The sequence below is a fragment of the Labrus mixtus genome, chromosome 18 (assembly GCF_963584025.1).
Source record: "Labrus mixtus chromosome 18, fLabMix1.1, whole genome shotgun sequence".
Lineage (NCBI taxonomy): Eukaryota > Metazoa > Chordata > Actinopteri > Labriformes > Labridae > Labrus > Labrus mixtus.
In genome coordinates this window covers 11,280,513-11,305,851 of record NC_083629.1, presented here as the reverse complement: position 1 = coordinate 11,305,851, position 25,339 = coordinate 11,280,513, and the positions used below count along the sequence as shown (strand labels likewise).

Below are 25,339 nucleotides of genomic sequence, written 5' to 3'. Positions count from 1 at the left end.
AAATTAGCATATTTTTATAATGTAAAAAAAAAGGAAACAAACCAGAATTGCTTGTTTGAATGATAACTCCCCTTTTTACAGACAGCTGAGGCGCTTGGGGACTGAAGCTCTTGTTTCAAAACATACCGAGAAGTTTCCAGGAGCGCTTTCAACATTTTTTAAGATGACAGTTAAACATTTGTCAAAAGTGCATCATACGTTATTGAATGTAAAGGTTTTTATGATATTGTTTTCACTTCAATTGTTTGCAAGCTTTTTTTTGTTTTGTTCAGATTCTGAATCTGATTGTTACTTATTTCCTATGCACGCTCACCCCTTTGCTGTCATCTTCTAAAAAAAAAAAAAAAATAGGGAAATTCATTTTATACTTTTTATTTTTCTTTTCACCTTTTTTTGTACCTGCCCTTCCATATTCCCGAGACTGAGGACACCAGCTTTAGTAAACAAATAATATAAACTTTGTACACTGTTTTTACTTGTTTCTCTCAAATCGATGAAATAAAAGGTCTTAACAAAAAGCCCCCAGACTCATCTTTTATTTATTTTCAAATCTTCAAATTCAATAAATAATTATCCTCGTTATTGAGCTGAATAAACTGTACCGTGAAATATAGATCACTGTGTGGATTTCAGCTCATAATTTACCAGATTGAGATTTTTTTTTTTCCAACAAGGTGACTTCAGTTTTGTCAAAGAAATTTGGATTTGATATGGCATTCCAGGAAATTTGTTTATCCAAATCTTACTGTGATCGCACCCTGCAGATTAAACTCGTCTAAGTGTATGAGACAAATGTCCCAGTGCTCCGCGGCTCTGACTGTGGTTTGGCCGCGTTCTCCGCCTCTGCAGGACTGTTCAGATCCACGTCTGGGGCTCTGCAGCTGGTCTGAGACAGGAGAGGCGCTCCCCCCCGGGGCCCCTGGGCAGATGGTTCAGTCTCTGGAGCAGATGTTGACAGCCAGGGCTCACAGTCTGTCTCTTTTTTTTTTTTTTTGTTGGCCAGCTGCAGCACACAGTAGCACACTGCGAGAGCGAGGCTTGGCCCAGTGTGGCGCTCACCTGACAACCATCCCTCTCTAACCTGACTCCAGTTGCATGGCCTGAAACAGAACGCCATCGCCTGAGGTTGTAGCTCTGCCATCGGGCTCCCCTGGGTGATGTAGTGTTTGGGTGTGTGAGGAGCGTGTCACTCACAGAGCGTGCAGGCCAAGGAAATCATGCAGGGTCCCACCTCTTCCTTGTTCAACAGGGCCTGTTCTGTTTGAAATAAAGACAGAAAGGTTGACTCAGTGATAGCTTGCATTAATATTCCCTGAATGTTTGAAATATTGTGTCGTGTTACTAGATTAAGAGGACAGTTGTCTAATGAATACAGATAAAGGCATTAAACATTTTGGATCAATTTCTACTTGATAAATGCCTCAGTAGGAGATACTTCACTGTTTGGCTTTGTCCCTGAAAGTCTCAGAAGCAGGAGTGCAAAATCAGCTGCAGTCAGGCCTGCAGCTTGCTAAGTGTCTTGTGCATAGACTCTGCAGCTTGCATTCTCCTTACAGGCTGAACAACCTTCCTGCTGCAGCTGCAAGAAAGAGCATAAGAAACGTAAAGATTGACGCACCACAAACCAAAAGAGAAAACAAGACAAAACATGAACCATTACCTGGTTCAAGTCACTGAATAAGGGGTCATGTATGGCAACATTTAATAAAATACTCTTTTGAATATTCTGGGGGCTTTTCAGAAGCAAGTGTTGCCATGATTGAGTAAAAGAGCACGTTTGTCTCGTATGAGGGTGGGGAGTGTGACAGAGGTCAGGGCTGGAAGAAACAGGTTCAACCTGTTTACTTCAAGCACCCCTACAAAACAGAGAGCAGGGGCGGTGGGTAAACTAGAAAAATCTTCAAATTGTGTAAAAAGGTCGAATAGAATCCCAAGTTTAATTGAGAAATGTGACCATATTTAATCATCATCATAGTTTAAGGTGGATCTGAATGGGCCTGTGTGCTTATTTGACCTCCTTAACCTTGAAGAGTTTCCTTGAAATAAGCAGGAAGCAGGAGCTTTTTTCTTTCCTGCTCCTTCCACTGGAATAAACTCCCTGCTGATATCATACTCTCTCACTCTGTTGAGGCCTTTGGATCCAAACTTAATACCGATTATTTCATATTAGCTTATCATTTTTACAAGCGTATTTGCTTATCATTGAATGGGATTTTCACTCAAGTATTATAGCACATATTTAGGGTGCATGTGCTTTCTGTTCTATAGTAACTCTAAACAATGTAATATTTACAGTATATGCTCTAAACTAGTCTGTACTTCATGATATGAAGCCTATTTTTGTCTTTTAACTGTAGTATTTGTACTGTTGCTACCTTTACCAGTAACAGGTATAAAGATTTTCAACACTTCCTGCTTCCAAAACGCCAGAAGCAAATCATTATTACATTTTTCACCCTAATAAATCTTGTGACAAAAAGTTTGAAGAGTTAGGGATAAATGCGGTAAATTGAAACTAGAGCGCCATCTAGCGGCTTTACGGCTGAATAGATTACAATGTAAAAAAAATATATTTGCTGGACTGATAATCCACATGTCACACACCAGTTTTATTTTACTATAATTTAGAGCAATGGTTTAGACAGGTTTCGTGCAGCAAGTTGAATTTAAAAGGGCTTGAGGTGTGATATTTTGTAAGTAGCCTACCGATGTTTAATACTCTTAACAACAAAAGTCAATAGTAGCCTAACAATATCTTGACTTCTCCCTCGCAGCAGTTTCAACTAACATTTTTGCTCGGTGTGGCAGAGCGGCCATTATTTTACCTTTAAGCTGACATATTATCCGTCCTATTGTCAGGCCGTGCCAACCTGAAATAGGACAAACAAAGTCCTGTGCACCGTGAATAGGCAAAGATCGCCTATAAAAGTGATGAGTCATCAGAACTTTAGCCCGGACTCCGAAAATGGTCTCTAATCCCTACGCATGCGCTCATCTTTTGGCCTGCTCAAGGACACTTCCACATTAAGGAACTGTGGAGCAAACAACAAACAACCCTGTTATAAGTGAACATCCTGCTATAGCTGTTCAGCCTAGCAATAACGTTACTTTGCAGAGCCAATATTTCTTTCAAATAATATAAATATTCTAAACTATATGAAGTCAAAATAACTGTATTGCGGCTTCCAGTATCTAAAAAAACTATTCTTTTTTAAATACTTAATACTTTTTCTTTTTAATTTCAACCTAGACCCATGTGAGTCTTGCATTTTCCAGTTGAAAAAACAAGCTTGTACATTTTATTGGTGGAGAAACTATCATAAATGTATAATCAAATGACTCCAAACCTATGTTAGAATCTCTCTTTTTGTAATTTCGTTTTATACCCATAGATCTGCAATACAGTGCTATTGGCTAATGCATATTTATTGGTCTAGTTCTATGTTAAAATAAATACTACCTGTTAATACTATGTTTACACAATTATGTGAATATTTTTCTTAAACTCTGAAAGGGAAAATTCTGTTAAATCAATAGTAACTATTGTTAATTTAAGTACATTTGGTTTAATATGATTATTTAAATAACTTACACAAAATAAACAAACTACAAGTACCCAAGCTAACCGGAAAATAACATATCCGAAGTAAACTAAATAATAAAAGACATGATTTTAAATGTAGACACACAATAGGTGAAGTATGATCTACTTACATATGTGTTAAATATTAAATATGTTGACTGAAATACCCTAAATAATTCTCACACTTCCATAAAACACTACAATAACCATGCTAGATATAGATGTTTTCATAACACTCCATGTACTATCATGTTAGTTAGGTAAATTATGTAGATTTTTCGACTACTTTTTCCTCCCACCCCGGGTATTTGCAGCATCTAGAAAACAAACAGAGTGAGAGCTCTTCCCTCACTGTACAGCTCAGCTCAAACTAGTAAATCGTTTGATGGGACACGTCTGGCTACGTCACCGTGTCGGCAGGAGAGGCGTTGGAGGAGAGTTTCGCCCGCTTGTCATTTCCCAGTGGAAGAAGAGGGTGTGATCGACATTTACCTGTCCAGTGTTACCTGCTGCTCTGCTAATACATGTCGGTCGTCGATTTTCTTCTGCCGTAGGACGTTAAACCCTGGCTTCAGTCAAGAGTAAGACGGAGAAGTCGTTTAAGGTAAGTCCTGTCGGGAGCAAATCGTTGAGAAAAAGCTTGTTTTCGGTGTGTCCGTAGACTCACACACGTTAGCTTAACAACCTCTATGTCACCGACAGACTGAAGCAGGCAGCGGAGTTATTTAAAGGGATATAAGTGCTGCCTTTACAAGACAATAGGCAGGTTGTAATTGAAGATATAAACTGTGTTTATGGAATTGACAAGCAGCAATGTTTAGGTTAGGTAGCCAAGGTTACAGGAAGTAAAAACGCTATGGAAGTTTAGGTTGTTAGCAGGCTCACAGGCGCTACTCTGCAACAGGTTTCCCAGCATGCTTCATTTAACAGTCACTCTTTATATCCTAGTCTATATCCTCTGTGTTTATTGAAAAGGAAACAAAACATATGTAATCCTCAATTGACACCTAAATACCTGTCTGCCCCTAACCTGTCTGTTCAGGGAGCTAATTCAAAGAATTATCTCCATAGATATTCACAGCCAAACCGGAATTAGTTGTATAAACAGGTCTGACTTAAGGTTACAGAGGACTTCCACCCAGTAATCTCCAAACTGAAGCATGCTGTCACAACAGAAGCTACCTACTGTTGTTCACTGACACAGTTAATGAATTTCCATCATGCTCTTAAAGCCACTTTAACCAGTTATTCCACCCTTTGGTTTACCACACTTCAGAAGTATCCCTGGTCAAATGTTGTCGTGCATTCATAACGCCGTCTTTTCCCAGGATGCAAAGAGGATCCTGACTCGTGGCCCCAACATGAGTGTGACATCATGGTTCCTGGTCAGCAGCTCTGGCACACGCCACCGGTTGCCGCGGGAGATGATCTTCGTCGGCCGGGATGATTGCGAACTAATGCTGCAGGTGTTGTGACTCTGTTTGCTTAAGAGAACGACTGAGAAGGGAGTGTGTGTGTTTGCACTCTGTCTCGTGTCCATGAGCTCACTGCGATGTGTCAAAAATGCTCAAGAGGCTCTTTACCCCTCGCTGATATCTGACAGGACAGCTAGTCCCATAAATGTGTGAAGCACCAGTGGGAGGCTCCATGCATGCTTCATGTGTGTGTAACCCAGTGACAGTGCCTCTACACAGAGCTGCCCCTGACACTCTTTCAGACAATGAGTGAAAACATAGCTAAGCATTCCACTGTGTTGTTTTCTCGTGCAGTTTCTGACATTAACAGAATTTCTCTGTGGTCTTTGTATAACCCTCTCTCTGCCATTTTTTTTTCTTTTGCTCACTCTGTATTTAAACCAGTGGAAGAGGAATGTTGCCTCAGTAAGAAACAGTTTACTTTTTGTCGTCAGTGAAAAAAGCCAACCACAGAGGCCGGTTAGATTGAAAAGTTCCTCATATCCACATTTAGGCGTCGCTGGATCCAGGAAAATAACCTCAGCTTCTCCCTGTCTGAAGCACGCAGAGTTTTCTATTCCTCTACTGAAGTGCTCAGGATTGCTCCCTGACTTGGCACACACACAGCTCGCCTCTGCTCCAAATTGACTCCAACCCTTTAATCGTGTGTTTCTCTGTTTGCAGCTCAATGCGTTTTCCCATTCAAACCATAGTGAAATGTTTGTAACATGAGTATCCTGTTTGGCATGAAAAGCACAGGCTAAGTGTACGAGAAGTCAGATCAAATGCCGTAGCTAAGGGCCTGAATGTTTGGACTTTCTATGACAACGATTCTCTGTTCAGTTTATCGATCAGGACTGGTAGGTAGACAATAAAGCTCCCACAGTAACCATACATGCCTTTGTCTAGTTCAGAGCTGAACTTATTATTTCCTAATGTGCCAAAAGAACTAGCATTGTGATAGAGCAGAAAAGTGAAGCTAAAGGTCACCAAAGTAGGAATGTTTGGCTGCATTTTTAACTTAATCAAGTGAACAGGCTGATTAACCTGTATTTATTTGCAGTAAAGTGTTTACAAAATGTACACAGACTGTAAATGTTTACCTTGTTTATCAGTTAGTAGGTGGTGAGGAAGAGTTAATGAGAAGCCTGTAAATGGACCATTCAAAGAGCTGAGTTCATCAGTCGTCTTCAGTCTTTGATAATTATGTGATGAGGGGGCCCCAAAGCAACTAATGAGCAGAGAGAGCGAGTCTCTCTGAATCGTGTGTACAGTCGGCACCTAATTGATGAAAGCATGTTAAGAAGTAAGCACATTTTTCGTTTGGTGAATGGGCACAAGGACCAGAGCTGTGCAGGCCAAGTTTGACAGACGAGGAGCATCTTTTGGTGTAAAGTTTGAAGCGTTTTTTGCACAAGTTTGCTGACTTTTTATGCAAAGTAGAAAAATACTTCACACCTCTATTTCATAAGACAACCAACTCCTGCATACTGTTTGACTCGCACAAATACGTGAATACCTGCACAATAAATACTTGAAAATGACAAAAAACCTTCTTGATTAATCCCTCAACTAATATAAACTTAGTAGAATACCTTCTTTTGTCTTACTTGTCTGACCAAATCCAAAGATGTAGAGTTAACTATAACACAAAACAGGAAATAAGTTACTAGAAAATGTTAGGGTTTTTAAATCAGAGCAACAGTCACTTGGTGTTTTCTTTAAAATGGCTTAATCGATCAATCAATTCTCTCACTTATTGCTGCTGAAGAGAGTCATTCAGTCAGTCTGAGGTTGTTTGCCTGAACCCACTGAAGAAGGGTCTTGCATGAAACGTCTGCAGAATTGTCCTGTTCTAAAATACTTTCCATACATTTTTTGGTTGAGGATTCAGCACCCATGTACGTTACTGAGGGTGAGCACGTCTTTTGGATTCACTTGCTAGAGAACGTCACATTGTTTGTGCTCTGAATACTTTTCTTTTCTATTTCTGCAGTCTCGCAGTGTGGACAAACAACACGCTGTGATCAACTACGACACGAACAGAGACGAGCACATGGTGAAGGACCTGGGCAGCTTGAACGGGGTGAGTGAGTCCGTCTCCAGTGTCAGAACAGTGAGATTAAGGAGCCAGAGTCTGGGCTCCCTAAAGACTCAAGTCCACAAGAATTCCCAGAGCACCACATACCTCTCTCTGTGCCAGAGACGGCAGAACAGTTGTTTTCAAGGGACTAGATTTTCCTGCTGGTCTGGACCTCCTTTTGGCTTTTTAGCCTCCCTCCCCTCACTGCTCTGTTGCCACTTCAATTCATGATTATCCCAGTAAACTCCAGAGTTGAGCAGTGGGAGAAACCCTTCATTGTTCTCAGAGAGTGTTTCTTTTGGCCTCAGTGACTGCAGCCGAATTAATCAGAGCAAAACAGTGCGGAGACTTGTAACTGAAATCCAACGTTTCTTTCTGTCTTTATCCTCAATTAGTCTCTTCCACTCGTTGCTCTGTATACTTCCAGCCTTACTCTTCTTTATTTTTAGAGATGTGATGATAAACTCTGTCCCACCGTTTGTTAATTGTGGAAAAACATAGGCCATTATGTGTGAATTGAATTCCTTTTCTCCTCATGGATGCATTTCCCACTTTTCCATTTGCGTAACAACATAATCTCTTCAGAGTTTCAGTGTGCTGGTGGATTTACTTTCAATGGGAAAAGAGCTGTTTGTAAAGCACCTTACAGTACCTGGGCCCATGCCACATGGAATTAGCGAGCCTTCACATGTTAGTCACCACATTAACCCATTAATAAACAGTGAAAATAAGGGAGTTCAATGTTGTTTTCCTTTCTCTTGCAGACATTTGTCAACGACCTAAGAATCCCAGACCAGACGTACATCACCCTCAAGCTCTCTGATGTCATCCGCTTTGGTTATGATATCCTTTCTTTTTATTACTCAAGACAATGTCAGTCACATGTTTGGCTTAACTTGTGTGATTCATGTCATTCCAAGTTTCTTGTCTTCAGTTCAAGCAGTTTAAATTAGTGATTAGTAGCCAGACCCCCCCCCCCCCTTTGGGACAAGCTTTTTCATTTTTACCCTCTGTGGTCTTCAGCGTCATCGGCATGTTAATCCCCTCTGGTTTTCAGTCAGGGGTTTTAGATTATGGTCAACTGTTGACTGAAAAAATCTCCTGCGTCCTTTGACCCCCAAAGAAGAACATTTTGCGTCTGTAGGAGTGTGACGTTGAAGATAGGCGCTTGTTTGAATAGAAACAGGTCTACACAGCTTATCTATATGCAAGCAGAAGAAAAAGGCACTTTGACCTGCTTCTCAGAGAAGGTGAAAACTAGACATGAGGGGAAATTCAGTTGAAGAGTTCTCACTGAGTTGGCACCTTATCCTTAAAATCCATCAGCCAACAAACATCTTAGTGAAGATACATCCCTGAGCCTGACACAATAGAAAAGACAACTGGTGTATTATCAAATGTGTTTTACAGAAATACAGTTATGTCTGTTTACTTTAACTCCTTGTCCACATGCTCATGTTTATATTCTGGAGAGAAGTCAGCACAAAGTACCTGAGGAAGCTCTTAAAGTAAGTCTTTTTACGCTATCAATAGAAAATGCTTGCCATGAATCCTCCTTGTTGATGTTTTTAAGTGCATTGCTATTCCATCGTTATTCATTATAAATCAATCTGTTGACAATGATATGGGTTTGTTACAAGTAATTATAGATGATAATCATCATCATCACAACACATCTTCAAGTCTTTTCTTTGTCAGATTAAAAAGTCAAAACACTAGAGCACATAGTATACTCCTTTTCAACAAGTTTAAATAAGTCTCAGTGGTCTCGAAAACATGCCTGTGAAGTTTCTTGTAATAAATCCTCTCTCATCCTGTATTTGATCATGCCTATAAGACCCTCTATTTCAGCCCTCCTCAGAACAGGCTGTTTCTGTGTCTGTAGTTTGAAATGCAAACGAGCTGTGTCTGACCACGCCCCTCTATGGATGGGGACGTGTCTCGGGCTTTCTCGCGCCATACCTAATTGTTTACGGTGAGAAGGCATGCTCAGAAGGCAGTAAAGATATTTTGCTGTGTGGGAGTTACACCTACCTGGGGGAAGAGTTACTGCCCTTTGTGATGCAGTCACTTCTATCATAATTTGTTTGTGGACAGACTAGGGACACAGATTAGTGGTAAAGAAACATGGTGAAGTGTGTTTTGCATAATATGTGACCTTTAAATCAACCCTAAAGAACAGAAAAGCAACCAATACAAGAGGCTTTATATGAACAAATCCAGCAATTTTACTTAAAACTACAATGTTTTATTGTATTTCTTTTTGGGTTTTTTGATTGAATTAATTAAAAAGTATTTAGAATATTCTGTCGGGGACATGATATATGATGTCACCTGTGTATGACATTATTCAGGTTCGGCTCGCTAGCTTTAAAACTAATTGAATAACTTGTGTCTGAGTGTTGGAGTAGATTGAATTTACTACCTCTGTACAGTATCTTTGCATTTAGCTTGTATATTTAAAATATTTTCTGCTTCTTACATGGAAACATGGAATGTGTTATCTGTAGAATCCCTCCATGTGTAGCCTTCAGGCTCACCTCAGTTACCACAACCTGGAGAACTGTAACTACCGCTAGAGCTAATGATAAATGCCTAGCAGTGTTTCATGTACACACAAATAAGGGCCTCCATATATAATTAATAATTACTTTTTCATTGGATGTTTAATGTTAAAACGTGTTTTGTAAAAGGTATCTATTGTTAACACTGAGCTGAAGTCCTCATTGTATGTTCTTCCTTTCACTGTATGTCTGATCACAGTTACAGCTCTACTGGTTGTTGGTTATCACATCCTGTTCTCCTCCTGTCTTTTTCCACACAGCATGAGAAGTACACCAGCCAGTTACAGCTTGGTGTAAAAGCTTTGGAGGCCAAGGCAAAGGAGAAACAGCAGAGCTCAGAGAAGACCAAAGGCTCCAATATAAAACAACAGGATAGAGCAGAGCGAAAAGCCCAGTCTCTTACAGGTAAACCTCTGTCTGCACCTATTCCATCACAACAGATCATAGTAAGAGTAAGGCTGCAGGTTTTTATAACAAGTTGCTTGTTACCTGAGAGGAACTGTTCTGACTAAAGAGGATTTGAATACCATGTTCCCGCACACGCAAAGAGAAGAGGAAGTGTCTGTATCTCTCGGTGCTGCGTGACTTTTGGCTGTAGATCTCTCGATAAGGCGGTCATGTCTTCTTTTATTAAGAGCATCCCCTGGTGTGGGATTAGGCAGAGCAGAGAGGTTGAGGCCGGTGTCAGTAAAGAAATAGATCTTCACATCCCAGGGTTGGCAGAATGAGTAAACGTTAGCGAGAGCTTGCCAGACAAGCTGAGGGGTTAAAAGTTAAGGACAAGTAGTCTTATCTCTGTCAGCCATGCCTGAGTACTGACAAGAGGTGGGGTGCTGCCAAACGTGCAGATGATGGTTCAACACGTGTCTTAGAAGACTTAGGTGCCATAGCTTTTTGTTGCAAAAATAGCTTTTTCTGGTGGTGGATATGTTGCTTTGTTATATACAGTTGCTGTCATGCCCTCTCACCCTTGAGCCATGCTGAGTAAATCCTGCTCTACAGTGAGAGAATACAGTGAAACAGTCAGAGAATTGTTAGTTCAAGAGCAGCGCTTTGTGAATGAGCTTCATTCACACTGACAAAACCCATTCCAGCTGTTGTTGATTTAGCAATTCTCGAGCCTTCTGCCGCACAATCGCCCCTGTTAACATCGAGACACAACTACAACTGGTGCCTAAAATAGGACTTTTCCAGCACTACATTCACATCCCGCAGAGAGCCTTACAAACAAGTCATTGAGCTGCAGAACTCTGGGGGAAAAGGAGCAGTTTCGTAGTACAATTTCAGTGTGGTGTAAGTCATGCAGATTGAAGCTCACCACAGTGATCCTGTAAACTCGCGACTGCAAACTCTTTTGTTGAACTTGCTCACTGCAGCGTCCTGTGTTTGAGTGACCCATTCCACCCATGAGATAACTAAAGTATCCTGCATAGTTTCACTTAATTTACAGTGACAGGAAGAGAAGGTATTTTGGTAGTATCAGAAAGTTAAGCTGCAATACAGTCTAAACCTGCACACCTCTGTTGAATCGATTCAAAACGGTTAACTTTGACTGATACGTTTGCAGTTAATGAGTTTTTGTTTATATTTATTTTCTTCTGGATCGGATGTTCAATCTCATTTCTGGGGTTTAGTGTTTGTATTCTTTAATTTCATATATGGTTTGAAATTCTGACACTGGAAGGGCTGAGAGAGCTGTGCATTTCTCTCTTGCTTGTTTTTCCCTGCAGCTGTACAGGATGTGGAGTGTGTCCAATCCTCCAGCTGTCTGCAGGGCAGGACGCTTCCCTAGTGCAGTGTGGGACTCAGTGAGGCCTACTATACTCTGCTAGGACCTTTGGCTGTGAAGTCTTTAGTAAAAGGGCATGACATGGATGGTTCACATGTTTCTTGAAAGTACAGTACACATTAGCACTGAGATTTGAAAAACTCCCGAGACTTGCTTTCTTTTTTTAACCTATTTTTTGTGTTGTGACTCACTCAGTTGACCAATGTTTTGGAAGTAAGTTTCCTTGGTAGTGCGATGACCAAAAAATAACTTGCCAAATGGAAACCTTGGAATAATATAACAAAGTTAGGAGGCAACCTTTACAGACATACATCATAGATTTAGAAAACAGTCCCACAATGCGCTTTTGTGTGTTATGTTTTTCTGGTTCAGCCTTCTAACTGTTGAAGCCCTGAATGTCTTTAAAAACTTACATTGTTTTTAGAAACACACTACCACAGTGCTGGATCTTAGATGTTTTTTTTAACCTTGCACTCTCTCCTGTTCTTTTTGTAGTATGTTGTATTTGCTCATTAGTTAAGTTATAAATCGAACATAACTCAGTGCTATGCTTAGTCCACTACAGTAGTCACACTCTCCCATGTTTCCTTTGGTTAAAAGGGGAGGGTTAGGGTAATGAGAATGGAATTTAGTAACATGCCACTCTGCTTCTCTGGTCCCTGTGTTGATGTCTTATTGTGTGTCCTGGGCAACAGTGGTGAATTGCTGTTGTTGATGCTTTGGATTTTAATGTGTACGCTTGAATAGTTAAAAAGCTTGTTTAGCCTATTTATCAGGCCGATAATCTGCCTTATAGTGCCATAGAGGCTGTGTGGCATGTTTGGACAAGCAAGTCAGCGGTTAAACCCATTTCGGACACCACATGAGGGAAATAACCCTCTTAGTCCAGGAGTTTACATAAAACTAAATTAGCAAATTATTGTGTAACACTGACTACAAGAGGCCTTACTTCAGATGCAGACAGTATCCTAGATCCTCTATAAAATGTATGTTTTTTGTCTACAAAATGAGGATTAGCTTTGTCCTGATTTACTAGAGGAGGATTATGTTTTTGTGGCTTGTGTGATACAGTTGGTTTCACTGTTTGCCCCTCACCCCTCTCTCTCTCTCTGCATTATGGGAATGTGTCGGAAAAGTTCAAATCCCAAAGCCTACTGGCAATGTAACACTAGGTTCTTTTGAGCTTCAATATTGTGCAACATTTTGTTGTTGCAAGGCCGAACCCAGTCACAACATACCGTGAACATGTGACTTACATAAACTTATAGCCTTATTCATCAACGAGGTCGTATAAATTCAGTTCTCGTCTGGCACTTTCTTCCTGTCTCTCATTGCACCCTGTGCCTCGGTGTATCCATGTGCCTAATGGTAATTGTCTGTCTGTATTTGTGCTTGTGTTTGTGCGTCCTTCTGTTAGGTGTCACAGATTCTCCGATATCCAGGCCTACTCCTCTTTACGGCCAACCGTCTTGGTGGGGGGAGGATGAGGACCCAGCCAACAAAGGGCAGAACAGAGGTGAAAAATCTCCAGAACATGGATCTCCAGGTCAGAGAATGTGTCTTGTATTTACCAATGTTTACCAGCCACAGACTTGCATATTATAATCCTTACAACATATTTATGTCTTTCGATCAAATCAAATTTTGTTTTGGAGATTTTATTTGATATCTTTTCACTTCAGGGAATTAGATCTTAATTTATAGTGACATGTTTTCTATGACACTGCTCTCTGATGCCCTTCGTGGGTCACTGAGAGATTGATGGTGTTGGGCTCAAGGCAGGTCTCTGACCGCCAGTTGTAGACTGTTAGCCAGGCTATACCTACCAAGCCAGTGGGCAGTGCCTGTCTGCCTCGTGATGGATTATGTCTCTCAAAGCTGCTGGAGGGGGGGAGGGAGGGGGATTGTTTTCCTCATGTTGCCTGGGCCGAAACAGATTATTCCCGCTTAGCTACCCTCCGCTGGACTCTCAGCTCCTGGAGTGATATTTGCCCACATCCAACTGGCACCCAAAGACAAACTGGTGTAATTGTTTTGTCAGTGTTACAGCAAGAAAGTTTGTGCTACTTGTGGCTCTGAGTTTCAGGAATTGTGTAACAGTGACCAGTGACATCCCAATCATCTCTGTTGATTCTCTAGCAATAGCAATCCTCCAGCAAAAGGCCACATGAAATTCAGATTTTTTTTTTTATGTCAATGCAGAAATAAAAATCATACTCTATCATTTAATCTGTCAGTGGATTACAGTATGAAGACCCATCACTAATGCTTATGTCCTGCTGTCTTGTCCCCACCTTTAACTGCAAACAGAACACGCTAAAGATGTGTCCCAATATGAGGTCAACGGTTCTCTGTCCGACAGTCAGGCCAAGTCCATCTTCTCGTACCGCCGGGAGCCCAGCTACTTTGAGATCCCAACAAAAGAACTGCAGCAGCGACCTGCAAAAAAGTCTGAAACGCAGGTTCACGAGGTTCCCACAAAGGACACTCCAGATCCCGCTCAGTGTGTCTCCTCCACTCCCACACCCCCCGTGGTCCAAAGCCATGCCTCTTTCACCATTGAATTCGACGAATGCACGCCAGGTAAAATGAAGATCAAGGACCACGTAACCAAGTTTTCTTTCCGCCAGCCGCCGAATCCACCATCCCCAGAGGTCACCACACCGACTGAGGTCATGTCAGCAGAAAGCAAAGTTGCTGATTGGCTGGTTCAAAGTAATGCTAGCATGACGAGGAGGAGGTCACAGGCTGATGACATGTACAGCTCAAACAGTGACCCATTATTTCATAGTACCAAGGGTGAGTATTACAAAGTCTGTCTATTTTTTTTTTTTACCAACATTGGCTTTTATTGCAGTTATTTTCTAACTCTCAGGGTATCTTGTGGTCTTTTCTTTATTAGCAAACCATGAAGATGGCACTCACAGTGATTCTGCAATCAATGGAAATGATTTTCTTCAATCAGAACTTCAGACTGGGTCGCAGGTGTCTCCACAACCCCTTAGAGCCTCCCTTTCACATCACTATGCCACTTCTGATTCTAAAGGGCACTCATCCTCCTCTCCACCGGAGTCTCAGTCCCTTTCCAGCCTCGGCAAGGCTGAGCCTCAGCAAGCTTTTGTCATTGAATTCTTTGATGATAATCCAAGGAAGAAGAGATCGCAGTCCTTCACCAATAACCCACCCTCACCTGAACCCTCAGCCCTTAGGGTCCCGCAGGAGAAGCCAAGGAAGAGCACAAGTCCCACAGAAGAGAGACGAGTCCAAGCTCGAGCCCCCATCACTCTGCCAACCCAAAGATACACTGTCCCCCTGAAGGGCCCGGCTTCCACAGGCCCACAAAGAGCCGGCTCTCTGCGCAGGGAGAAGACAGAGGACCGAATCAGCACTGGCTTTACCTCACGCTCTTCATCATCTGTTCCTGTGAGGCCCTTTAGCAGTGCGGGCCGGAGATCTAAAATTGCCCAGGACTTTACTGCTGAACTATTCAAACAGACAAAGCCGTCCTCTTCTGCAACGTGGGACAAAAATACATTTAGTTCTCCTGCGGCAGCTAAAAAAGAGACAAATAAAACTGAGACAACTGTACTGTCCCATTCTAGTCCACCTTCGTCTTACCAGCCTCAGACTTCCTCTCCAATCCGTCAGCCTGTTCCCCTAAAACCCCCTGTGATGCCCCCAGCATCTCAGAGCTTGGAAGTCAAAAGCCCCCAAATCAGCCCCAGAAATGAAGACGACGACTGTCTGAGTGACGCAGGGACCTACACCATTGAAGCAGATGTTCAAGATAGAGAGATAGAAGAGGCGCGGAAAAAGATTAGCCAGGCAAGTTCCCTTTCGTTCATGCAAACACTTAAGGCGATGTTTATACAACAAATATTTACAACATGATACTGAGAGGAAATAAGTTGGCTTTGAAATTCACCAGTTTTCTATCATCAAATGGGCAAAAGCTCAAATTCAACAGACATTGCCTGTCCCACTTTCTCATCAACTTACACTGCTCTGTTCCTGACAGGTATTTGGTGTTTTTGAGAGTCCAGAGAGAACCAACCAGAGTGAAGCAGAAACTTCTTCAGCATTTAGGCCTGTGACTGCTCAGAGCAGGACACCGCATAGACAGAGTAGCTGTGGGGAGGTGAGGCCAGCTCCAGGGCAGGGACAGTTTCTGGTGAAGGTAACCCTTCCTACTCAGAGTGTGGTCAGAGATGGTGGGAATAATCACTAATTCTATAGTCGATTAATAAATGTCAGTTAACCTACAAAATTGAACCGCAAATATCAGCATCCATTGCTGCCTTGATTTTCTTTCATGGGATTTCTTCCTTTCTTTGGTGATTTTCCTGAATCATTTCTAGATTTGGCTCATCTTTCCTCACAGGTTCTGGGTTCTTCATCGTTTTCTTTCTAACCAAAATTGAAGAGAAAAACTTTTTTTTGGGACATTTACTACATAATCACAAAAGAGATTAATTTGATGTGTCTTTAATCTGTCTTGTCAAATAAGTGTGTTTTCTACTGAAGAATTCATTAAAACTGCCTCCTTTGAATAGTTTTTTTTTCCCTTTGTGAGATTTTGACAATTTGTATGTTATCTCGTGCAGGGTCAGTCAGCAGGTGGAGTGTTACAAGGGGCTCCTAAGTGGATGTCTTGCTGGGCCAGCCTGGCAGACAGCTACACAGACTCCGGACCTTCGTCTGGGCTCTTTGACATTCCCTCCCAGATGGAGCTGTCAGGAGGGGGTAAGCCACCTGACGAGACATGATTCTATTTGAAATGATAATGAGACACCCAAATGAATATGAATGATGTTCAGTTTCAGTATGTGTGGTTAATATGCATAAAACTGTTTCACTTCAGCACGAGGCACCATCGTCCACAAGGCCACGTTCACCCGACACCACAACAACAGCGCTGACTCTGAAAGAGCTCGGCGTGTCCTACCCCTGGCACCGCAGGTGGAGAAGAGTGACATGCCAACTCCCAGCATTCATGTTCATTATGACCCACATTCAACGTTTGATGTAGAAGGGGAAAGCATGATGGTCTCGAGGTCTCCGGATGAACTTCACAGGTTATCAGTGCAGGATGACGTAGAGCCCGACAGTCTGAGTGATGCCAGCAGGTCAGATGATGGGTCCATCAAAGATCAAGACCGGAGGAGGAGACCGCTGTCATACGCAGAAAAAACGAAAACTGAGGACAAACCAAGACTCCCGACCAAGTCTACGTCCTTCTACATCGGGTCACAGGAGGTTGTGTCAAAACCTGAACTCGAAGGCCCAAAATCAAACACTCCTAGGACTGAAAAGAAAACAACCAAACCATTCTCAACAGCTACAATGACCAAAACAAGAAACACTCAGGACTCTGTAAAAGTCAAACCTGGCATGTCAGCTTCTGTCCTAGACCAGGAGAGACAGAGTCCAGAGTCCAAAGAGCACACTGTGTCCCCATTAATTAGACAAGAGAGCTTCACCAAGGAGCGGCCAAGCAATGTCAGACTTCCCAACATCTCCAGCCAGCCTGTTCAGAGAGACACTGACCTTGAATCTTTCCAGGCAGCATGCAATCAGGACACTCATTCTTTCCTCAAAGAGACAGAGGATGTTCTGGCTGTTCTGGAGGCTAAACTCCAATCAGCTCAGTCGGAAAAAACACCGTCACCAATAGCTGACTCTCTTTCTGGAGATTCTGATGTGGACACCTCAAGCACAATTAGCCAACAGAGCAATAAGGCCAGGCCAACCCCACTGAGTAAAAAACCCTCCATTAGTGGCTTCCATAGGGAGACGTCCTCAGCAAGTTTAGCGAGTCAGGGCTCGAGTCAGCAGTCCACTCCATTGAATAAGCGTCGCGCTCAGGGAGTTGACAATAACAGTAAAGCTGAGCCTGTTAGGAGACCAGTTGGACTGAGACGCAGTGTTGGGAAACGTGGCTCCACAGACCTTAGTGACGACCCTCATAGCCTACCTCACTCTGATCAGGAGTCTTACAACTACCAAACCCACAAAAAATACACGGTACCCCTTCAGAAGGAGGACGGAAAGACCACCAGAATGTCCCAGGCTTTAACCCGTGCCAACAGCCTGTCGGCCCCACGACCCACCAGAGCATCCATGCTCCGCCGGGCTCGCCTGGGAGAGGTTTCAGACAACGAGGGCACAGAGACAGACAGGCTTTACCAGGAAGCACTTAACACCCAAACTAAGCAACCCCAGGAAAACAAGAAACTCTCCAGGCTCGATATGCTGGCGATGCCTCGTAAGCGGACGAGTTCGTTCAACACACCCAGTGATACTGAGGCCTCTTCCAGGCCTTCTGCCCCAGGGCCCAAGCCAGTAGAGAGGTCGCAGAAAGCAGCGCTCAAAGAGACACCCATCACTCGAGCACGTTCAAATAGTGCCAAGTACACCAGCAGCACCGCAAGTGAGTATATAACTGACATCACATTGTTTTGAAAACTGATTTTTCTGGAATATAATATCTTCACATCCTGGTTTAACCATTTACTCAAAATTGAGTTTTGTTGGAAAAAATGTATTTGCCTTAAGTGTTACAAGCTCAAACAGTCAATCCCAGTGGTGAACTGGTTTGAATCCATCATGGTCTTCAGTCAACACTCTGCTTCAGGAAATAACCCCTGGGTTCTATCTGTGTACAGCTTTTTTCATTGGTTATTTGAATTGGGACATAAATTCTTAATTTTCACCTTTATCAATTACACTAACATAATATTTTTAACAGTGTACAACTTGACTTTATTTTCCCCACGTATCAATCCAACAGACAACACCCACCAGAGAACAGTACATACACAAAACACACAAAGAAAACAAACAACGTCAAACAACAATCAAAAGTTCCCACTCTGGCCTGTTCAGTGAGGCGCTTTGTTCAGGGCAGCTGTAACAGCAGGGATCAGGCTCTTCCTAAAGCGAGCTCTTCTGCACCTCAGTGCTCTGTACCTTCGTCCAGAGGGAAGTGAGGTGGATGTTTTGTGGATTTGTCATGTACTGGTCTATTGAGGTTGCAATGCGTGTAATGGCCCTGTTGTTGAATTCTGTTAGGTCGGGTGCACCCATTATACTGGCAGCTCTCAGTATTTTTTCAGAATGTGAAATGTGCACCTTTGGGTTGAGAACTGTCAGAAGCGTCACACATGAGAAAATAAGTACTTCAAAGGGAAGACATGAGTTTATATTCAGAACTGTTTTGCACTAATGATGATAAACTCTATTATAAGCCTTAATGTGCACATTTACACTCAGCGATAATTTTTTGTGCAAGCTTTTCCTGCAAGTTTTTCCTGCATTTGCTGTTACAGCTGTGTGATTTTAGTCTCCAATATGTAATTACCTTGTTCATTTTTAATTTATTTATTTTTTATTTATTTTTTGACTTTTTTGGTCCTTTATTGGAGAGGTAAGACAGTGGATGTAGTCCAAATCTGAGAGAGAGGGGAATGATATGTGGAAATGTAGCAACAGGTCGGATTTGAACCCGGGCCTCCTGCTGTGAGGCCTACAGCCTCTGTACGGGGTGTGCAAGCTAACTACTAGGCCACAGTCGCCCCTTCATATTTTTAATATCAGAATAGCTTGCGCTGAGTTCTTGAAATATGAGGATCTGCTGATGGCAGTCTGGTTGTCATGTATAATTGGTCGTGTGCAGCTAACACCGTCCCTTTGTGTGAATGCACTCATGGAAACTCTGATGTCAGGGTTAGTGAAGCCAGGTAACTGAAAGATACCCTGGGTTTTATTAACTGGCTTCGTAGTAAAGGCTTCTGGCCAGATTGTGATGATTTGCAAACCATTAAAACTCATATTTAGTTATAAATAGCACTGAGACAACTGTCAAATATTCAAAGAGACTTCTTTTTATTATATGCCAAATCTGAATTAGATACAGAAAAAATGTTTCCAAAAATTTGGGAGATTGGAAACAAAAGACTGGAAAAGTTTTGAAATGCTTAAAAAATACCAGATGGAACATTTCACAGTCAACAAGTTTAACTGACTACAGGTTAATTTCAATTAAATTCAAAGCTTTATTATCATTTAGTTGTACATACAACAGTAGTGCAAGCAAAATGAGAGATCATTTCTCATCATCAGGATCCAAAAAATAAAATAAAGTAAATAAGACACAATTAAAATACACACACACGTACGTACACACACACACACCTACATCCCATTGTTCTCAGTGTAAAATGTCCATAACAGCCTGTGAATTAGGTGCTAGTGCTAGTCTCTTGAGATATTTCAAATTCCAAACTATAACTAAGGCTAAGCCTGAAGTGCGGCGGTGTGCATGAACCAGATCAGCAGTTCAGCAATCTAACAGCTTGTGGTAGGAAGCTGTTGATCAGTCTGTTGGTCCTGCCTTTTAAGCTCTGGAACTATTTTCCTGATGGCAGCAGTTCAAAGAATTTATGGAGAGGGTGGGAGGGGTAACACGATTAAGACACGATTGGGTTTAAAAAGAGCATCCAGGAGAGGCTGAGTCTATCTGAAGTAAGGTCGGGGAGGGGTCACCCTAACCCTAAGCCCACACACTGTGCACCCAAGACTTGTTTGTCATTGCACTAGTACAATCAGAAAAGACCTCTATACTACTAAACCTTTTCTTCAAACTAGAGTTTCTTTCATCTTCAAAGTTTTCTGCTGCAATTTGTGTCCATATTTGAGAATTCAGTGGTAATTGTGACGATAACCATAAAAATGCTTTGTATCACTAAAAATCTTCTCTAAACTCTTCTTGTCTGACTTTAGGTCCTTTACTGTAGAAGAAGAAGTGCTCATCTCTGTTTGTAAACAACGTTGTATCTGGAATATTAATATCTGATCTTTCTGATAAAATGTAACTGCAGAAATGAGCACTTCCACAGAAACGTCTGTCTCTTGTTCTGGGAAGGATTATGGTGACAGCATCTAAAGAAATTAGAGGTGTTTTTTTCTTTCCTGTATTCTTTGATGGTATCTCTTTCTCTTCTGTTTTCTCAACTGATCAATCCTCACCATTCAAAACTCAAACCAATTCGCAACGCCAAGGCTCCAGGAGACGACAGAAAGGCTCCGACTATGCCTCTACCTCAGATGAAGAGTACGACTCAAACCAGAGCACTCCTAAACACAAACGCTCCCAACCTTCCTCAGCTTCCAACAGCACACGTAATCAGCAACGGCCCCGACCTCAGCCCGTGGTCGCCCTGCGTCCCAAACCCCGCGGCAGAGATTCTGAGGATGAGAATCAGGAGGGAGAAACCTACCACAACTGGTCCAACCACAGTGCTGAGATTGCACGGTAGGGGATACCAAAAACTAAGGCTTTATTGTGCTAATATGATACCCAAAGATGAAATGATAATGGAGCCAATAACACCATATAAATATATATATATATATATATATATATATATATATATATTGGGCAAACAATTGTATTACTTTTAATTTAAACTTTCTGGTTTTGGGGTTCATTTGTACAACATAATAAAAATTTAATGACAGGAAAATGTCTGTGTTTAACTTTGCCCATAAACATAGAAAAAGTTTTTTCAACACCTGTTCCCCTCCTTCTAGGTTGAGTCAAGACCTGGCTAAAGACTTAGCCATCTTAGCCAGAGAGATCCATGATGTGGCTGGTGATGGTGATCAACCAAACCCCGGGGTGGAGAGCACTACACCCATCTCTAAAGTGACCACCCACGAACAGGTACACTTTGGGGCTTTTTAAGATCATTTTTTTTGGACCAGTTTTGCCTTTGTTATATAGGACAGCTGAAGAGAGACAGGAAACGTTAGGAGGAGAGAGTGGGGGAGGACATGCAGTAAACGGCCAGGGTTGGATTCAAACCCACGGTCGCTGAGAAGAGGGCTATAGTCTCCGTACATGTAGAGCGGGAAACAACAGCCAGGCCATCCTCATTTTAGGGCTTTTGATGCTTTATCTCAAATACTAAAGCATCAGATATTCTTTATGTTGAAAGAGGAACTATTTGTCACAGTGTTTGTAGATTCCTATTTAGTTCACTTTACATGTGTGTTTTAGAATTTCATTAAAGTCAATTATTCAGTCATGATATGTTTTCCATTAAATGACATAGCATAAGTTGTATATCTTCACCTTAACAGCAGAGACACTATCCCTCTCTCTATGTTTGTCCTTTATTGATTGAACACTCGTTTCTCATGTCTCTGGTTATGTTGCAGCTGGTCCATCATATACCAGAGGCTGGATTAAACTCCCAGAGAGTCCCACCTGGTTCTACATCTACAAAGGAACCTGACCAGAGCTCGAGTGACTGTGTACAAAACTCCAGGGAGCGTGATCAAAGCAGAGACGAGGTCTGACAACAATATGTTGCATTTCTGCATTTTCAAAACCTTGGTGCTCTTCGGGATCATAGTAACGTATGTTTGCTTTGCCTCTAGGTCTCCGTGGACAATCTGATGCTGAATCCAGTGTCTCAGGTCATCCTGGCCATCAAAGAGAACACTGAGCAACTTGCTGACAAAATAAAGTAAGATCTTCATCAAATAGATCTCCATAAACATCCTTTGTTGCCATGCTTAATCGCTTAGCTTATCGATTCTGTCTGATAACCAGGCAGCACTGAGCCAATAATCCTATTAAACGAATGCATCTGAGTGAGCAGATTTACAGTCTAACTGGCAATGTGGGATTAAGAAGAGTGAGATTTGATTCGGATATAACCATTTGGGTTTAAAGTTTCTGTTGTGAGTGGGTCAAACTCTTTTATTTGATCAAGACAAAAACAGATATCAAAGAGAACAAATATGTCTCTGTTTGAAATGGTTGTAAATTTTGTTACTAAGTCAGAATTTCAAGGCTTTGAATTGATCTTGCTCTCTGATCGCCAATAAAAAACGAGTCTGGGTGGAATTGAAACAGAATAGCTCTATTCAGACTGCTGTTTCAAGCAGCGTTATTTACGCTCCTGTAATGTTTCAACTTCAATCTGAATGTGGGGGAACGATAATCCCCCCTCTTGAACGTATTTGGAGGTAGTTACACAGGGGTTTCAAAGCTCAGACAGCATCAGCAGAGCCAGCAGGGGAGTGCAGCGCTGTGTGTGTGGCATGTCTGACTGGGTGTGTATGTGGAGCTCTCGCTGTGCTGTGCTTCTGCAACGCTGAAATGCAATGTGAATTCACAGACTTCGACACCAATATTAAGTTGTCGCGGAATCAATATGAATGTTCATAGACGTGATGACAGCTGAGCTTAGTTCCACACTTTTGAAGTCTGAAAAGGGCTTTTGATTGTCTCTTTTAAAAAACACTTTAAGAAGCCACTTTCTTATAACTTCAATTTGTCAATGTATGTGCAGGGTACTGTTCCAGGACAGGATGGATATCTGGCAAGACATCGAGGCCAAGGTTAATTCTGAAACTGAAGTTCCTGTTGTAAAAACCTCCAACAAGGTTGGTGATGTAAGTTGTATATTTTCAGGTTTATTTTTAGACAGTGAATTCAGTTTGGTTAACGGGTTATCTGTGTTTCAGGAAATCACGTCCATCTTGAAAGAACTCAGGAGAGTTCAACGGCAACTTGAGGGTGAGTCAACCTTTCCCTAAGAATTTTAATACTATTAATATAATTATTATTAGTAATTTTCTATAATGTGAAAGAAAAATAATTAGTTTAAAAGTACAATTTATTATCTTTCCCCAGTCATTAACACAGTCATGGAGCCCAGCGAGCAGCCTGAGGTATCCAAGACTTCAGCCTCAGCGTTCTCCTCGTCATCTGGAGCTCCGCCCTCCAGAGCTCTCTCCTCAAAAGACTGGAGAACAGCCCACTCTGCAACCAAACGAGGCGGCGGCCCGCGGCCTGGTGAGAGTGTGAGGCGAGCAGTTGTGACACCTGACGATCTCAGACAGGGATATTTGGTCTGAGGTCTGTGCTGAACTTCTGCTGTAAACCCACAGGACAGATGTCACATCAAAGTGCACAACTAAAAACAAAAGGAGGAGGAAGTGATACACAGAACTGTAACCTCCTCTACAACCAAACATACACACTACTGCACTGTAAGCACTACACTCCTACACAGCGGTGTAACTCACAATGACACCTGCACTAAACGCCTATAAAGGAAGCTCAGTGAGAGGCCTGCATGAGGTGTTGATTTAGAGAAGTACCAGAATAAATCTCCTGTACACCTCGGACACACCTCCAAACTATACTTGATGCTGTTTGTTATACATCAACCACTTTATTTGCCAATGATTTGATCTAAAAAGCTGATATATAAAGAATGTTGTTTTAAATTCTTGGCTTATTTGAAAACCAGTCTGAGCATAATAATCTCAGGGAAATCAATTTATAAATAAGATTCCTGTGTCTAGTGACAAATCAAATCAGTTCACTGAGGCGTTTTTTTTTTTTTTGTTTTTTTTTAAACTCAAGATCTTAGTGATGTATTTGTAATCTTCCGTTGACCCGTTGCATTTCCTGATATATTTGTTTTTATGTTGGTCTTTGATTGCCACTTTTCTCTTTGTGGACCAGATTTATCAAAGAATGTAAAAAGTATTTATTAGGAGTCTTTTGTAAGACACTGTAACCACGACAACCTGACTGTGGATGGGATGGTAAACTTCAGTGCCAGACCAGTTCATGGTATGGAACACAGTTGCTACCAGCCAATTTGTTTAGTAATTATTCTGCAGAGGTTTCCCGAGTGTAGCAACTGTCCAGGCCCTCCTCAGTAGGTGGATTTTATTTTTGTCCAAGAGGAAATTAAAAAACAATCTCTCAGGAATGTGTGAGCTGCATGGTCAGCGTCGCTCAGTCTCTGGATTATTCGCCTAGCAACCGCTGACTCAAGTGGCTATAACACAAGAATATCAAAGCATTCTTCTCTTACTTTTTTTTTTTTTTTTAAAGAAGATATTGTTTGTGTCAAACACATTTGGTGCTCGAGGCCTGTTTTCATGATGTTGTTTTTCATGTCTGAAGAGCACACTTAGCTCCCAGCTTTGGCCAAAGACAATCTAAAAAAAAAAAGCTGACACTCATCATACCACGCCTTCCCTGTGGTTAAGCGATATAAAGCACTTTGGTAAGATTTAAAAATATTCTCAGTAATTTAAATCACAGGGTGACTTCTGATAGGTCCTCACATGACAGGAGAAGTAGTGTCATTTCAGCAATTTAAAGTCATTGGAATGAAACTGTAGATATAATTGTTGGTTTGTTATCGTCCATTTTTCAGTGTGTAAATATATGAAGATATCTGTTCCCTACAAAGTACCTCTCAATCTTCTCTTTTGCACTAAAGTAATACATTTTCCGCAAACGGAAGCCTTTACTCTCCTCTGAAAGATGGTTAACAGTTGTTGCTGTTGAAGCAGAAAAGAAGGCAAACCAGTGCACCAGCAAGTTTCTCTTTCCTTCTTCCCAGTCCAGACTGGACATGTGATTTTTATGGGGAAGTACCCAACAGTGCCACAGAGCCATGTGGGATGATGTGGTTGTTTACAAACTCCTGCAGAGAATTGAATGTTTTTCCCTTTGACTCCCATTTGCTCAAAGTGTTGCTGCTATTCTTCTTCTATGGGATAGTTTTTTTTCCTGTTACTTCACTCTACCTTATTCACAGCTACCGCAGGTTTAAGAGATGAAATATTCTTGTCTCTCAAATCTGCCACCCCCCTCTTTTTTTTTTCTCTCCTCGTTCAGAATGATTTAGTGATGATGTCATCATGCTGTCTTGGTATCTGGTATTTAAGTTGTTATTTGTGTCTTTTGTTAGCTGATGATTCAAACTTTTTTTTCTAATAAATGTATCAAACAAAGAGGGTTCCTTTTGAATTCTTTTTAACTCG

General features: G+C 41.7%; 1 protein-coding gene and 1 long non-coding RNA gene across 6 annotated transcripts; one reads left to right on the top strand and one right to left on the bottom strand.

Moving 5' to 3' along the window:
- Window positions 1–333: 333 nt before the first annotated feature.
- Window positions 334–3,222, bottom strand: LOC132992741 (uncharacterized). The gene is made up of 2 exons (XR_009676375.1): window positions 2,826–3,222; window positions 334–1,579 (listed from the first exon to the last, which is right to left on the bottom strand). It is a non-coding gene; the product is annotated as an uncharacterized LOC132992741 (long non-coding RNA).
- Window positions 3,223–3,976: 754 nt separating this feature from the next.
- Window positions 3,977–25,309, top strand: cep170ba (centrosomal protein 170Ba). Of its 5 annotated transcripts, none has more exons than XM_061063602.1 (19): window positions 3,977–4,187; window positions 4,912–5,049; window positions 7,034–7,123; window positions 7,885–7,965; window positions 8,572–8,628; window positions 9,945–10,089; window positions 12,891–13,019; window positions 13,784–14,272; window positions 14,376–15,298; window positions 15,492–15,650; window positions 16,078–16,216; window positions 16,335–17,903; window positions 20,639–20,786; window positions 21,065–21,197; window positions 21,695–21,829; window positions 21,917–22,005; window positions 22,837–22,939; window positions 23,012–23,063; window positions 23,181–25,309. In XM_061063602.1, the coding sequence occupies exons 2-19, from the start codon at window positions 4,945–4,947 to the stop codon at window positions 23,402–23,404; spliced, it is 4,770 nt and encodes a 1,589-aa protein (XP_060919585.1). In that variant the 5' UTR covers window positions 3,977–4,187; window positions 4,912–4,944; the 3' UTR covers window positions 23,405–25,309. The 5 variants fall into 5 exon arrangements, with proteins under 5 accessions (XP_060919585.1, XP_060919584.1, XP_060919582.1 ...); XM_061063601.1 differs by having other exon boundaries at window positions 3,979–4,187; window positions 15,492–15,611; window positions 20,534–20,786; XM_061063599.1 differs by having other exon boundaries at window positions 3,979–4,187; window positions 20,534–20,786.
- Window positions 25,310–25,339: the final 30 nt, after the last annotated feature.

Excerpts from the sequence above, each read along its gene's own strand:
- cep170ba (XM_061063599.1), top strand. The coding sequence starts at position 4,945 with ATGAGTGTGACATCATGGTTCCTGGTCAGCAGCTCTGGCACACGCCAC. Across the intron at positions 7,124-7,884 it reads ACCTGGGCAGCTTGAACGGG|ACATTTGTCAACGACCTAAG; the intron begins GTGAGTGAGTCC and ends TTTCTCTTGCAG. Across the intron at positions 22,006-22,836 it reads CAACTTGCTGACAAAATAAA|GGTACTGTTCCAGGACAGGA; the intron begins GTAAGATCTTCA and ends ATGTATGTGCAG.